This window comes from Hyperolius riggenbachi, chromosome 5 (genome assembly GCF_040937935.1).
Source record: "Hyperolius riggenbachi isolate aHypRig1 chromosome 5, aHypRig1.pri, whole genome shotgun sequence".
Lineage (NCBI taxonomy): Eukaryota > Metazoa > Chordata > Amphibia > Anura > Hyperoliidae > Hyperolius > Hyperolius riggenbachi.
Window position 1 is genome coordinate 313,206,646 of NC_090650.1, and position 16,714 is coordinate 313,223,359.

General features: G+C 43.8%; 1 protein-coding gene and 1 long non-coding RNA gene across 8 annotated transcripts in view; one reads left to right on the forward strand and one right to left on the reverse strand.

Annotated features, from left to right (window-relative positions):
- LOC137518842 (uncharacterized) overlaps nucleotides 1–16,714 on the forward strand; it is a 245,463-nt gene that overhangs the window by 30,353 nt on the left and 198,396 nt on the right. For all 7 annotated transcript variants that reach the window (XR_011020904.1, XR_011020905.1, XR_011020907.1 and 4 more), the window contains exon 2: nucleotides 2,478–2,549. This is a non-coding gene — a long non-coding RNA (uncharacterized lncRNA). The remainder of the gene's footprint in view (nucleotides 1–2,477; nucleotides 2,550–16,714) is intronic.
- LOC137518280 (uncharacterized) overlaps nucleotides 2,703–16,714 on the reverse strand; it is a 31,532-nt gene continuing 17,520 nt past the window's right edge. Inside the window, exon 3 of the mRNA XM_068235925.1 lies at nucleotides 2,703–3,382. Coding sequence (XP_068092026.1) covers nucleotides 2,703–3,382 — 680 coding nt within the window. The remainder of the gene's footprint in view (nucleotides 3,383–16,714) is intronic.

Consider the following 16,714-nt stretch of genomic DNA (forward strand, 5'->3'; position numbering starts at 1 on the left):
CAATAAACTTCATTTCACTTCTCAAATGTCTCCTATATGATATATTTAACTGATATTTTTTATTGTAACAACCAACGATTTATACAGGAAAATCATGGCGATTAAAAAGGTTGCCTGAACTGTTGCATTCCACTGTATATACACACACACACACACACACACACACACCTTACCAAATGTCTTCATTTTAATATGACACACACAACATTTGTTTGATTCTTACATTCTACCACTAGAGATGAGCTTTAATTCTGTTTGAGTATTTTGCTCTTCTGAGACTAGAATTACCATGGCCGGAACAGACGTTATTAATCATGTCCATTTGATCTCTGCTGTTCTGCTCAAACACATGTGTATTGATTTTTGGCCCACATGCCACTAGCCAAAAAATCTTGTAAGAGAAGTGTGAAAAGCTCCATAACTCTCCACGACTTCAACTATCAGTACTGGGCATGATATACAGATCTCTACTCACATGGATGAGGAAGCTGCAATGAGAAAGCCAAATGTAGTCACCACTGATCAATTAGTTTCGTTTTGCAAACCAAGGGCACTACTAGAATTTCAGAAGATCCAGGGCACCAATAAGTGGCAGGGCCGGTTCTCTCATGAAGCAAGTTGAAACATTTGCATCAGGTGCAGAAATTACAGGGACAGCATGTTTGTACTGTGTTTACTGTAACAGCATGCAGTCAGAGTAGGAGACGTGAGAGGAGAGCAAGGTGAAGAGGTCATCATTAGGGAAAAGCAGCTTGTTGTGCTGTGTGAGGAGTCCGACAGTGTGTGAGGAAGGGGGAGGCAGGAAAGCAGCAGTGGTTCATTTTACTTGTACAGCAGAAGGGAGGAGGTGGCACTGCTGTCCTGACTGAGAGAAATGGAGTGGCTGAGGATGAGCAGTTTGGTTGTCACAGACTAACAGTCAGTCAGTGTGCTATTGTGTTGAGCTGCAGCATGTCATGTGAGAACATTAAATGAAAAGTATAACATTTAAAATGCATGTAAACATATACAATTAAGAAGTATGTTTCTTCCAGAGTAAAATGAGCATACATTGCTTTTCTCCTATGTTGCTGTCACTTACAGTAGATAGTAGGAATATATGTATATATGGCGGGGGGCCATATACCCCGAATGCGCTAAGTGGTCTGTTGGCAGACCCCAACATCCGGTGAGTGGACTCCTGAAGGGGGGCATGGTAAATGCATGTGTTTTATGTCAAGAGCGCAACTGTTTATTACCTATCCTAGATAGTAGGAATCTGATGGAACCGACAGGTTTTGAACTAGTCCATCTCTTCATGGGGGATTCTAAGCATGGCCTTTTATTTTTTTATGAAGACACTCTCTGAAAATAATTTATACAAAGATGCAGGTAAGCATTCATCTGTTTTTAAGTAGCGCTGTTCATTTCTTTGCTATGTTTGATTTAATTCTGGTCAGCTGCTCCCACTTGTTAGTTTTTCTTTGGTGTATATGCAGAGCCTCTGTTTGGGTTCAAGGTGCGTTTGTAGTCTCTGGGGGGGCTCAGCGCATCTCTGAGCTGAGGCCATTCAGAGGCGGCCTGGTGATGCACTGATCCCACTTTTTCTGCGCAATTCTTAACTTTACTGGTAGCGCGCCCAGGCTATGCATATGCATAGGTAGGAATTCGTTAGTGTTAGGTCCCCTCCCATGGAGGAAAGACTTCTTCGACAGTGGGAGGGACGAGTACCTAACAAATTGCATGCAAGCTGTTAGTGGAAACTAACATCCTCCAAGTGGTAGACAGGTTGTATGTGTGCTCATTGTGTATTTGTATCCCATGAGTGGGGTCTGCACTTTTTTGCAGGTAAGCATTCATCTGTTTTTAAGTAGCGCTGTTCATTTCTTTGCTATACAAAGATGCTGGCCAGCCTCAAAGCTCGCTGCACACTTTGACAGTTGGACGGAGCAACTGCCATTCACAAAAGCGCTTTTGAAACTAAACAATACTCTACCCATGAGGAGATGGGTTAGTCCAAACCTGTCGGTCCGGTCATATTTCTACTACCTACTGTAAGTGACAGCAACATAGGAGACAAGTAATTTACATCTCATTTTATTCGGGAGGAAACGTACTTCTTATTTATATGTGTCTAATTGTATTTTAAATTTCACGATTTTTGCGAGAGTGGTTCTTTAAGGATTTAAGGCATGGGTCCCTAATCCTTAACCCTAACAATGCCAGTGATTCAAACTCATCTGCTGGTAATTAGTAAGTGACCTATCAGTCCTCTGAAGCAGCACCTACAGCCGCCTACCCATCTGTTATTATTCCTTACCTCTCCAATCAATCCCTTGGGGTTTCCCAAGTATATGATTTTTCCTATCTTTCTAGAACATATGCTAGTCAGGGCAAGACTTGCACCATTTCATATTTGCTGTGTATTTCTCTGCTAGGTAATGTGAACACACATGTATCACCTAATTTCCTCTTATCCATTTATGATATTGGCACAGGCAAACCATTTAACTCACTGGATTCTCTGCTGGCTATTGGTTCTATTAAGAAACACAGTCTACTCTTCCAAGGTAAACTATACTCTTGTTACAAAATAAGCCATATTTTTGTATTAAGGTACCCCTGTTTGCATTTTAATTTAAATGGAGATAAAAACGAATTTTAATCTACTTGCCTGCAAAAACATACAAATCCATTGGATGGTCATAAAAATATTCTAAAAATTATACCTCGTCGTTAGTAATTGGAATGGCAACAAAATAGTTTGGACGAGGTTTTCTTTTAGTAGCCAAATTAGGTTGGTTTTCCAGAAATGTCTGGTCTTCCTGTACAGGTCCAGTTTGTTTTGCTACTAAATCCTTTATTATAATTTGCTCCATTGGATCACTAGTGACTGCATGGTCTGTATCGTTATCTTTAAGCCCTTCCTGTGCTTTAACGGATTGCAGTGCGTTGGTATTTTTCTTCCCATGATCACCAAAATCCTCTTTACCATTACTGTGCTCATTTTTGTTGTCCTCTGTTGGTAGAGGTGGTTGCTCTGGATCCTTATAGCCTTCATCATTGGTAAGAAGACTTACATCTTCAGATGCACTGTTCTCTACACGTGGTTCTTCTCCAGTAATTTGCGGATGGCTCAGTGGTTGAATGGAGAATAAATCTGAAGGTTGCAACTGTTCTATTACTTGATTAGATGCCGTGTCTGATAGTGTTTGAGAGTCCAGATCATCATCTTGAAGGTTCTTATTCATGTTTTTAGATACATCATCCATCTTCTGAACAGTGGGCAATGTATTGGCTTTGTTTCTTCGCCTGTGATGTAAGCATTTCCATCTTCTGAAACATCTTTTCCTCTTCCAGCTATTTTTTTGCTGCTTTATTTTATTATTCAAATTCGGTTTGACTAAAAAAACAAAACAAAGAAAATAATGATTTGATAAAAGAGATCTCCCAATTCCAAACAGAATGTGTGTCACAAAACTTTACAAAATCAAAATGTTCTTATTTGATGTACTTTTACAAATGCCATGAACTTCAAAATTGGCCCTTAAGGGTCCTTCTACACTTAATCAGTTGCTCTCAGTTATAACGGAAATATAACGGATTTTCAAAGTAATGACCATGTTTTTCTATGGCACAGTTCACACTAAACTTTAACTGAAAGCTTTTTCACAATGTACTACTATGGAGAAGAAAAAAAACACATACCAACTGACTAAGTGTAAAAGGACTCTAAGTGTTCACGCTACAGCAAGGTCCTTGTCATATGAACAATTTTGTGTTAGCAATCTGTAATTGTCAGATCACTAAGGCCCAGTTCACACTGGCACAGATGGAAAACTGATCCATTGTAGACTGATCTGTGGAACGGATCAGTTTTAAAAGGCATCCATTTTCCATCCATGAGCCTCTGTTCCATTAGTGCGCAGTCAATGTGGCGCATCCATCAATCCGGAAAAATCACTCCAGACCCAAACTTGTGGTTCGGCAGCAGAACAGACCAAACAGATCCGTTCAAACCGATCGTTGTGTACAGATCCATTGGTTAACATTAGATCTGTTCGCCCCCCTTCTCATCTGTTCCGTTATAGTCCGCAAAGCCGGCCATTTTTAAGGCAAAATGTGAACAGGCTTAACTAATGACTGGAGAAGTCTTTGTAGCTCCTAAAATCACTTTTAAGAAGCAAGTTCTGTAATAGGCAGCAAAGTTTTATAAAAAGCCAACATCACTCACCAAAGATTAGCTCACTCACTGGTAGGTAGTGCTAAAAAGCTCACCCAACGATTCAGTACACAATGAAGTACATGGAAAATGCCATAGTAATTTATCATTGTGACAGACAGTGACAAATCATCACAGCATTGCTCTCAGTCTGACTTAACCCTAAGGTGTACATTATGCTTATATGTTGCTATGAAGTGCTTGTTACCTATGACCATCTAGAGTGAGATGGGTCTCTTCTTTCCAGTTCCCACAGTCTCAGTAAACAGAAAGAGTCTCAGGTTTATATTGCAGGAAGGACTACTATCTGACTGATCATCCATGACATGTTCATAGAATGTTATTTTTGCTTTTGATTGTAGGGATTTCTGCAATATCAAATTTTAGTAGCAGATTAAACCTAGACTCGGTCCCTGGCCTCTGTAAAAACCTGTATTACTGGTGTGTGGGGGGAGGGGTGCCCTGCACAGGGACATACTTCTAGTGTCAAACTATATTTACTAAATTATGAGACCAAGACTGGAGAACAGGAGAGAACCCAAAAGAATGTAAAATAACTACAGAGTCCTGAACTAGATTTTGTAAAATGTACAGGTAGTCCTTGGTTAACGAACGAGATAGGGACTGTCTGCTCGTTCTTAACCTGAATCTGTCCTTAAAGAGAACCAGAGATGAAGCACCCTCTTGTATTTTACCTTATAAATCAGTGGGAACATGACAGTAAACACCTAATCTGCTCTTTGTTTCACTGTTATCTGTTTAATCTGACTTATTACCTCTGATATAGCAAGGGTGGCAAAAAAGGTTAGTAAATGATTGCTTGAAATGATTGCCAGATTTTGCATTTCACATACAAGTCAATGGGCTTGATTCACTAAGACAAATAGCATGCCTTATCAGAGCTAACATGCCTTATCAGAGTAGCATAGCGAGCGCTACAAACTTATGTCTGCTAATTGGCAATGGCAAGAGCTCCACCCTTCCTGCCCTGATAAGAAATTCCCCTTTTTTATCCCTTTCTTGCTCTCAGAAGCCATTTTCTGCTAGGAAAGTGTTTTATAGTTGGAATTTCTTATCAGTGAGGGTCACACTGTAGTCGCTTCCTGTCTGAGTCAGGACTGATTCAGCCACTTACATACCTGATATTTAACTCTTTGAGACAGAGAAAGGAAGAAAAGGCACACAGCATAGTTACTTGTGTGCTAGGCACTGTACATACACATGTCTATCTCATGTCACATGTCACTTCGGGTATCCTTTAAAGGACATTATCCCCGCAATATGATTGGCCCAATAGGCTGCCTGTCACTTGACAGGAAACTTGACAGGCAGCCTATTGGGCTAAAGTGCGGGGATAATGTCCTTTAAAACGATTGGACCCGCAGGGGCTCAGAGCAGGACGAGTGGAGCTCTTGTCATTGCCAATTAGCAGGCATAAGTTTGTAGCGCTCGCTATGCTACTCTGATAAGGCATATTAACTCTGATAAGGCATGCTATTTGTCTTAGTAAATCAAGCCCAATGTGCCAAACTCCCAGACTTCTGTGGTTAATTGCATATCCCCCATACAGGTCATTGTCAACAAATTTACTTGGTATGTGTAACGATTGGTGTCAGCTAAACAGATTTTCTGATTATTGGTGATCTGCAGTATCACCAATAATACAGATGCTATACCTGATTATGTGGTGATCTGCAGAATCACCAATAATGCTAGTATAGCCAGACACAGGACTACCAATGTGAGATAGTGTTTGGTGCAACAGTAATGAGGAATAGGAAGTCTTCCGAGGAGCGGGTGCTTCAGACAATGCTGCAGCCTATGACCACCTGAGGAGCAGGCGAGTCAGGCTGTACTGTAGTCGGTGGCCACCTGTGGAGCAGGTATCACCAACTGAGCTACAGAGAATGATCACCTGAGGAGCGGGTGATTAAGACTATAATGCAGCCAGTGGACACCTGAGGAGCAGGTGTTACAGACAGTGCTGCAAAGGATATTCACCTGAGGAGCAGGTGAATAAGACTACACTGCAGCCAAAGGACACCTGAGGAGCAGGTGTTACCAACTGTGTAGTAAAGGATACTCACCTGAGGAGCAGGTGAATAAGACTATACTGCAGCCAAGGGACACCTGAGGAGCAGGTGTTACAGACAGTGCTGCAGTTAGGCTTCACCTGAGGAGCAGGTGAAATGCCCCAGATCCCTCGCCAGTGGCTAGGCCCACTGGTGAGGTAAGAAAGGTCAGACAAGCAGAGTAGGTAACGTATGGACAGATAAGGTACCAAGACAGAAGACTGAATCAGTGTTAGATACAGGCAGGGTCGGCAACATGAATCAAATGAGCAGAGGTACAGAGTCAGTAAGCAGGAGAATAGTCAACAGAAGCAGACGGTCATAACAGATAATACAATTAATTAGTAGTTTAAGCTATCAACAGAATCTGGCTAAGTGTGAATTCCCAGCTCCTGCTGGTTCTAACACACTTTGGGATCTGACTAGGTCTGAGCGCTCACACGTTAGCATTCGCAACAGCAGACACGAAGCAACTGACAGACTACCACTATATAAACACAGATGCTCCGCAGCGCCGCCCCAGTCACTCAGCCAATCCGAGGTAGCGTCTGGAGTCAGCTGACCAGACAGATCAGCTGACTCCCCTTCTATTCGCATAAAGGTCCTGTCGCCTGGTGCGCGCGCGCGTAGCCCTCAATCTATGTGCAATAGAAGGACCAGGCAGAGCACCAGCATGTAACTGCGCGGCCGAAGCCGTCGGCTGACACGCGGAGATAGCCGCCATGCCGCTTGTCTCTGCGGCGGCATCTCCGCTAACCTTTACAGTAGGTTAGGCAGAATAGTCGAAACAAGGAAAGAAAAAAAAATCTTATTTTTGGAGAAATTCGATTTTGTGAAGTTACAATAGGAAATATGTTTTGTAAAGTGGTTAAATGACAGATTGCTAGTGTATTATACATTTAAACAAAACTGACCACACAAGGTCTCCTTCCCAAGCCTCTTTAACTGTTTTTTCACCCATTCAAGGCTAGAATAGCCCGGACAGCATGTGCCTCTGCCCCAATGAGCAATACCAGCCTCCATGACTTACAGTAGAAAGGCACTAGAAAAGTGCCCCTCTCCCAAGTGCTCTTGTGCATGTTAACAACAAGGAACTCATCCCTACCTCCAGTGCCCAGAATGTCGTGGACAGTAAGTTACTGGGGGCCAACAACCTTCATGCTCTAGAGTCCTCCTACTGAACTCAACCCCCCCCCTCCCCCAGTCTGCCCTCCTGCAGCACCATAGCTCCCCAAGCAGCATACTCTGAACCACTGAATTACCTTCACAGCTCTGTCCCTCTCCCTTAGCTGTTCTCTTCTTTGCTTGTCCCCTGACTCCCCTATGCTATAATTTGTATGGTCATCATGCTTGTATATCAGCATTCCCTTTTGCCTATGCTGTGTTTGTTATGTTCTACGGCTGAGGCTATGTGTACTACAGACAATTCTGAGCATGCCAATGGGCGTACTTGGTGAATAAAGTGGATTCTGATTTGAGTGTAGGCCCTGAGGTAGCTGCTTATGGTTGAATCTGGGAGACCCCTTTAGGATCAATAGGGGCTCCCTGGTGTTTTTGCTCCCTTCCCACCCCAGGTGAGATGTCCAAAGGGTATTGAAAAGAAACAACAACAAAAATACAGATTAAAGATAATTTTAGGATTCAAAAATTAACCAGAAATACTTAACCTTTAATTAGAGGGTGATGGAAGAGACCCCTGATGAGCATCTGCATCCTCCACTCTCCCAAAGCCAACTGCCGATAGACTTACTGTGACCAAAGCTTAGTGACAGCCTATCCTCATATGTGGGCAGTGACATCAACATGGCCGCCAGGGATCCGCTGATATTTTAGCAAGAAGCTAGGTTTAGAAGACATAAATGAAGAAGCTTGAAAGAAAGGGGGAGAACCGATAGCCCGATATGGTGTAGTATGTTAATGAGGTGATGTCTGATGCAAACACACACAATGGTTATACTCACAAGGACGGGTTGCCTCCAAGGCAACCACTAGAAAAGCAGGCGGGGAGAATTGTAACCTGACCCCACTCAGGGTTAAGAAGTCGCTCTCTGTAGATAGAAGGAAATGGGGATACACCCCTCCACCAAGGGTGGACTAAACAATTATGTGGTATAACATCGGACAGAGGCACCAAGTAGAGTAAAATTAGTTAAAATTGTTAAAAAGGGGGAAGTGGGTGGACTCCCCTCCCTTTCTGAAAAAATGGCCAGACAACGGTCAGGCTACTTCAAGTTTAAAGTACCATTTATTATGAGCTCCAAAAGTGCAACGCATTTCACGGGTAACAGTCCCGCTTCTTCAGGCAAACCATTTTTGGAGGGAGCAAAGTCTGGCCAAGAGCCAGATATATGAATGAAGAGTCCAGGAAACCTTATTGGGCCATTTTGATTTTGTGAATTTTCATGCAATTATCGCAATAACTAATCAATTTGGATTTGCGCATCAGTTTCACAAAACATATGTTCAGCGAATCCACCAATGTGGTGAAAACACATCTTCGCACAAATACATTGAAGTCTATGGGCTATGAGACATTCCCCCCCCCCCCCCCCCAATCATCACCAGTCCAGCTTTGTAGATTTAACTAATATTTGACTTTAATTCTAGCAACCAGAGTATCTTGATTCTGAGCATACAATCACCCCTCCGTAGCTCCTCCACCAGGGTCATAAATTAATATTGTTAACGAGAGTGTCCATTTTCCTCTCAGTTAGTGTAGGTGTGCAACACTACAAGGCTTCCTGCTTTCCACAGAAACGAAACAGAGTACAGATTCCAGGCTAAAAAACAAGTGCAGTTTGTGCTCACTAACAGTTTTGGAAATTATTGGAGGAGCAAATTGAAATTGAAAAGATACTTTCTAATAATTTGCACAAACATTTCAGCAATATTGATACAGGGTTATGGTAAAAAATTTTACAAGAATAAAAACAAAAAAAATGTCTAATGTAATAGTCACATCTTGTGTAACAGTTTTAATATTTCAGTGAAGCACTGATCTATTATATGTTAAATAGCTTGGGTAAAAGTGACCTCAGACCATAAATAATTCAACTGTACAATACAAACTGTATAGGACAACTGTATTTGAACAATATTCTGTGTTTTCTTTGTAAGCTTGGGGCTCTTTGAGGTTAGGAATAGTTACCTTGGAGCAAAGCTCTATAACAAGCAAGAAACAACTGAAATACAAGCAGCCGCTCTGCTTCTTTTGCCAAAAGGTATCAGTCAAAAGGTCCTGACGGCCTAATCTGCAATGCATTGAAATTTCATCCAATTTCCCGCGTCCTGCATAGTCAGAGGGAGCAATTTGAGAAGGTTCAGCGGTGTTATCTAATAAATGCTGGTTTATAATAATGGTACCAATGAAGCAAAATAATATGTTCTCTGCCAACATCTGAAGCAATTTTTCAAATGAATTGAGTATACATAAAATATCTAAAAGGAAGACATTAGCGTGGACTCATTTTTTTTTCCACATAGGATTCACTTAACTCCATAGAAGCTGTATATAAATGCCAGTTATTAAAGCAATAATAATGCAGATTATGCATTTTAAATTATGCGGGAAAAATAAACTAAACTATAATTGCTTCCACAGCTAAACAGCACTGAATTCATCATTCAAGGATATTGAAAACAGCAGGAGAGGGAGATGCTAGAAAGGGGAATCAATAGAAAATATTCAAAATAACCCTTTGCAGATTCACATGAATACTCTCTAACCGGCAACAATAAGCTCTGCTACTATTAAGGATAGTCAATGAGATGCAAATAATTCCAAGTTTATGCAGGATTATGTAAATTCTAGATGAAAATAGACACGGCTTGAAAATGGACCAATCAATTTAAACCTTGGTGGGATTTGATTGGTCTATTTTCATGCTGCATAGATTTGCATACAAAATTTGCATGGACTTGTAATTATTTGCATCTCATTGATCATCCCTAGTTACTCCTCACACGATTGTCTTTTTAGCTTATTTCTACTCACAGGTTGAGTGACTTGTTCCACAGAGTTAAGCCCTTACACATTACACCTGATAGGTGGTCAAAATATATTTCTTATTTAATATAAGCATGAAATACACTTTAACAACCTACCAGGTGTGATCTGTGGTGGTTCAATTACGCGCAACAGCTCACTCAAACTGCGAGTTCAAATAGGCATAGAAATATCTTTTAGCCACGCATCATTTGTGATCTGTGGTGGTTCAAATCAGTGGAAGAGGTCACTCAGTTAAACTGTGATTATAAATAAACACTGAAAGTATCTCAGATAGCGCTATCAAATTAGCCCTGTCGAGAAACAAACTAATTTGTTGGTGTTGTAGCTGAATGCAATATATTTTTTATATATACAGAGAGACTGTGTAGCCAGTACCCCTCCCCAAAAGTTTTATTTTATTTGGCGTGAAAATGTCCGGGAACTACAAGAACATGTGCCAAGCAGATCTGGAATGTCTTTGTGAAGCGAAGGGCATTGACATCCTCCACAAGACAAAACAGGACCTGATCGTAGACTTGTACAGATGGGATAGCCAGCAACAGCGGGTGCTGGATGTGTCCACTGAGGAGGACACCGGCCCATCTAACTCAAGTCGAGGGGAACCAGAGACTGAAGATCCTATGCGTACAGAGGTTGAGCATCCTGAGGGCTCTGCTACAATGGCTACACAGGAGACTGTCAGTATGGACCCCAATCTCAGAGCTTCTCCAAGTACTCGCCCGGAATTGGCCAGTACTGGACTCTCCATTTGTGCTGACCTGGTAATGCAGCAGGCATTACAAAAGCTGATGGACACTGACCTGGAAAAGTACCTGCAGTACATGGTGGAGCAAAAGCGGGAAGAACGTCAAGCCACTGCCGCAGAACGCCAAGCTGTTGCTACAGAACGGGAGCGCCAACAACAGCATGAACTGAATCTGGCCAAGGTGCAACAGGCCAGCTGGAGTTCTTCGCCCAGGCTTCCTGCTGAAGATAGAAGCCGCATCCCCTGTGAGGCCTAGTGCACACCAAAAACCGCTAGCAGATCCGCAAAATGCTAGCAGATTTTGAAACGCTTTTTCTTATTTTTCTGCAGCGTTTCAGCTAGCGTTTTGCGGTTTTGTGTAGCGGTTTTGGTATAGTAGATTTCATGTATTGTTACAGTAAAGCTGTTACTGAACAGCTACTGTAACAAAAAACGCCTGGCAAACCGCTCTGAAGTGCCGTTTTTCAGAGCGGTTTGCGGTTTTCCTATACTTAACATTGAGGCAGAAACGCATCCGCAATCCAAAATCTGCAGCAGCCCGGGAGTATGCGTTTCTGCAAAACGCCTCCCGCTCTGGTGTGCACCAGCCCATTGAAATACATTACCCTAGCGGATCCGCACCCGCAAGCAGATCGCAAACAGCAGCGGAAACGCTCCGGTGTGCACTAGGCCTAAGTGCAAAATTTAAATTTGCTACTATTGAAAAAGACACTGACATTGACTTGTTTTTACAATGTTTTGAAAAAGCATGCCGTCAGTATCGTCTGTCCCAAGACCAGTGGGCCAGACATCTGACACCTTTGCTGCGCTACAAAGCGCTTGATGCTTTCGCAGAGTTACCTGTGGAAAAAGATAATGATTATGCCGCTATAAAAGACGCTATCATTACTAAAATACCAAATGACGCCTGAAGCCTATCGCAAAAAGTTCAGGTCCTGGCAGAAAAAAAAAAATCTACGGACTTATCGAGATGTGGTCAGCAGTTTACTCACCACTCCACCAGTAGACTCTAGGCCTCATCAAAGCGTCTTATGATGTCCTGGAGGACTTGATAGTCCTAGAACAGTTTCTGAACATTTGCCCTGCTGATGTACGACAGTTTGTGCTGGAGCGCAAGCCTGCTTCAGCGACTGTCGCTGCAGACCTCGCTGAAACCTTTGTGACTACCCGGGTGCCTGACACACGCAGAACTGCACCATCTAGCTGGAGAGGAGGTCAGCCCATTACCCTGGCAGACCCTCCTGCCCCTGCGAGCCATCTGCCACAGAGGCCACCCATTGCAGCTGCAGCGCCCAGGCATGCCGCACCTGAGAGGATCACCTGTCACTACTGCCGCAAGCCCGGACACATGAAATTCAACTGTCCTGAGCGGAAACAGACACCACCAGCACCTGGATTACCTGTCCCTCACCCACAGCAGATGCTACCAGCCAGTGACCAACAGCCTGGATCATCAGATCTTGTTTTGTTTGCCCACGGAAAGGAAATCTACGACCGAACTGACCAGCAGAAGTCTGTTAGAGTGAACGACAAGGTTGTCACCGGATTCCGAGACACCGGAGCAGACATCACGTTAGTTCACTCACACCTTGTGCCAAAGGAGATCAGCTCCAACCAATCCCTTGCCCTTACTGGAGTGAAGGGCACCATTTTACACATAGCCCAAGCGACAGTGAAGCTCGACTGGGGGGTGGGGGTTCAAGAAAGGGTTGTGGATGATCTCCCGGTCCCTGTGTTGTTGGGGACTGATTTGGGCAAGCTTGTGTCCTATTATTAGGCCAGCACGGTGGTGTAGTGGTTAGCTGTCTCGCCTTGCAGCGCTGGTTCCCTGGTTCGAATCCCAGCCAGGGCACTATCTGCAAAGAGTTTGTATGTTCTCTCCGTGTCTGCGTGGGTTTCCTCCGGGCACTCTGGTTTCCTCCCACATTCCAAAAGCATACGGATAAGTTAATTGGCTCCCCCTAAAATTGGCCCTAAGACTACAGTACTTACACTACATAATATAGACATATGGCAATGGTAGGGATTAGATTGTGAGCTCCTTTGAGGGACAGTTAGTGACAAGATATATATATACACTGTACAGCGCCGTGTAATATGTCGGCGCTATATAAATACTAAATAATAATAATATTATGAACCTGCCGCAACCGCCTTGACACTCATGGAAGGAGACGACTCTCCGCCCACACCCAGGTACTTTACACACTGGGGGGAGCACCAGGGGGAGGTGGGTTGAATGTGCCCAGTTCAAGGGTACCGGGTTCAATAGTACCTGAGTCAAAGGTACCTATGTTTAATGTACAAACTGTCTGTGATGAAAATGTTACTGTACCTGTCACTGTCATTAATGCATGTGTCAATGATGTGAAGAATGTAAATATTGTAATGCTAATGATGTGCCTGTACTAGCAGTCACACAGTGCTGCAAGGGTTGTGGGCTCAGTGCCGAACTCCGCGTTCAGTACTGACCCCGGCGGTGGGAACTTTCAGCCACTGGCCTCATGTGACATGAGCCAGCTGGCTGAAACTGAAAGTGCTGCAAGGGTTGTGGGCTCAGTGTCAGACTCTTCGTTCAGTGCTGACCCCAGAAGTGAGAGCCTTCAGCCGCTGACTTCATGTGACATGAGCCAGCTGGCTGAAACTGACAGTGCTGCATTCACAGCAGCGCTACAAAGTGACCCACCCTGGAGGCGCTCAGACAGCAAGCCTCTGAGCCCCTCGCAGACGGGGCCGCTTTCAAGGTATATTGGAAAAGTGGAAAAGTGGAAGACTGTACAGCGAGGCTGTGCAGCCCACTACAGGTAAGCCGCAGGCGAATACCAAGTGGCTTGTGGTACCGAGCGCATTCAGGGGCCATGTGCTGCACTCCACACATGACAGCCCACTGGCCAGGCACTTGGGAGTCCGCAAGACACTTGCCTGTATTCGAAAACTGTTTTATTGGCCCAGGATGAACAAGGATGTAGCCAGATACTGCAAGGCATGTGCCGTCTGTCAGGAGCTGGGAAGGTCCAGGGATTCCCGCGGGGTTCCCTTAGTTCCAAAGCCACTTAGCAAGGAACCCTTGCGTGGGCTGGCTGTTGACCTGCCCGACCTACTGCCCGTCAGCAGTCCTGGCAGAAGCCACATCCGAACGCTGTGGCGCAAACGCCCTGTCCAGAACGGTCCATGTGGGGGGTAGCAGACAGCGACCTGTCCAGGTGAACCGAGCCGCAGGCTCCAATGAGTTATCCCGTTGCAATGGGGAATTAGACCAGATATCGCAGGGTAATGGCAACGCCATACATCTTGTGGATGTATGTCTATATGCTTTCACCCCAGGGAGGGCTGTCACGGAACAGCCGTGAGAAACGCAGGCGAATTGGGAAATTGGCGCAGTCGATTTTCTGATAGATTCCCGGTTAGATTTGCGCAGTCATTGCAGCGATCAGAATGATATTTTTTATTTTCCTGAAGTATGTTTGCTGACTAGTGAAGACATGTTGGTTTAAATTAACTTGATCAAAAGAAGACAGTTCACACGTACCTGTCACAACTCTGACCAAGTAATTAACCTCATCGCAGTTACCTGTGAACGACAGCATACACAGGAATAGTCAGGAAAAGCCACAGCAGGGGGCCTATTCAAAAACTGCAGTCCCATAGACAGAATGGCAGAAACACAGCAGGACATTGTCATATGGACAGCCCAAAGCTTGGTCACACCCCAAAACTAGCTTCCATAAAACCAGGATGCATACAAGGAAGGGCAGTCCTCCCGTGTACCATCACCTGATCAAGACAGCCAGAGGACCACGTAGCTGGCGGCCATTTGCCTGAACTGAAATACAGGACATTTTCCATGCGCTCAGATTTTCCCAGAAAGGACATATTTCCACGAACTTAAGTATTTTCTTCCCTTATTTTTATTTTCCATACTGTGCTATTATTGGACTCTATAATTGTTTATTTTAACGATTTTTTGTATATTTTTATTTATATTGCATTTTTAATAAACGATGCTAACGTCACTTATTTGTTCAGCTACCCTGCTATTCAGCCGCACAAACTGAACCCTGGCTTCTGAAGAGTTGCTACTATGGTCGATAGCTAGATAGAATAGCGTGTGTTTAACAGTTTTATTTGCAGGTCTAGAATCAGTCAGTCAGTGGGTTCCTCTGTCCCATTAGAACAGAGGTGGTGGCAGTTATACCCTGAAATAGTGTGTAAGTTGTATTACCATAACTCACAAGCTCCCTCCTAGTCGGTCTGCTGCCAAATTCCCAGCGGTTTCCGCACACCGATTGCGACCACAGATTGCCTGGTCTGTGTGCTAAAACTGATTGGAAGGCATTGTGCGGTCCGGCCACTAGGGGCTTGTTACAGGGGGGATTCCTGAAAGGTCTTCCTTAGCCACCCACAATACAGTATAATAATATGGTATGACAGCATGCTGGGTACATAATGCAATTTCCCGTCCATCCGATCAACAACAGGATTGATCAGGAGCAGTTTGGATACAGATAATAATGGAGGACAGCCAACATATGTTTGCCTATGAGCAGCATAACAAGTCATTGCATTTTTTGTGAACAAATATTTCTCCATTTTACACCATAGCAGCAGCATTTTTACTCCAGCTGCCAATCTGCCTTCAGTATGAAGAACCTACCAAAGCTCAGAATGGGAGGATTTCTGATGAAACAGCAGTTTACTTTGTACATGAAGTCTATAAAAGCAGCAGTAAATTACCCTTAGTTTAAAGCAAAACCTGGAAATAAACTTTGTGTATTGTATGTATCGTACAGCTAAGCAATAGAACATGGGCACAAAAGAAAAGAGTCTCATTGTTTCCTAGTACAGGAAGAGTTAAAAAAAAAAACTTCAGCTATCTATGCAAAAGAGCTTCTTTGAGCTATCTGACCAAACGTGGGTTGAATGCAGTCCTGTTTTCTGAAGTACTTAAACAATCAAACTGTGAGAGACAGCTTAAGATACGGTTTTACTGCAGGGAAGTTAAAAGGGTCATTATTTCTGCTTTGTTGTATAGCTTAAAAGACATATTGTGGATATAAAACTGCAACTGTGACAGTCACAGAATGATGCAATGTTAGAAAAAAAAAGTTACATTTTTCAGACCATAAGACACACATAACCATAAGAGGCACCTAGGGTTAGAGGGTAAAACAAAAAACAGGGAAAAACATACTAAACCTCGAGTCTCCATGCTGCAGGGGCATCTTGTGGAGCTTCACCCCTTTCCCCCCCCCCCTAAAGCCCCTCAAGCTTTACTGTCCAACTAAAGTAACCCCCACTGCCTCCCAGCTACACTAACCCCTACTCCATAGGTTAGCAGCAAAAATAAAAAATCTGTTCTGTGGTGCCCCCGTCCCGTCTCTCCCAGCCCCTGCAGAATAACGAGAAAAAAAAATCGGAGGCATCCTCGCCCCCCCCCCCCCCCCCAAACACACACACACACACACACACACACACACACACACACACACACACACACTAGGGGCCTCCTGCCAACCCAGCAACTGCAGAATAAAATAAAAAAAAAAAAAAAAAAAAGCACACCCTTTTCCAGTAAGCCTCCTGTATCCCCCCAGCACCTACACAACAACAAGCGCCTACGATGCCGCTAAGACTCCTGTATCCCCAGGGCCTGTAAAGTGAAGCAGGACAGTGGAAGCCTTACCTTA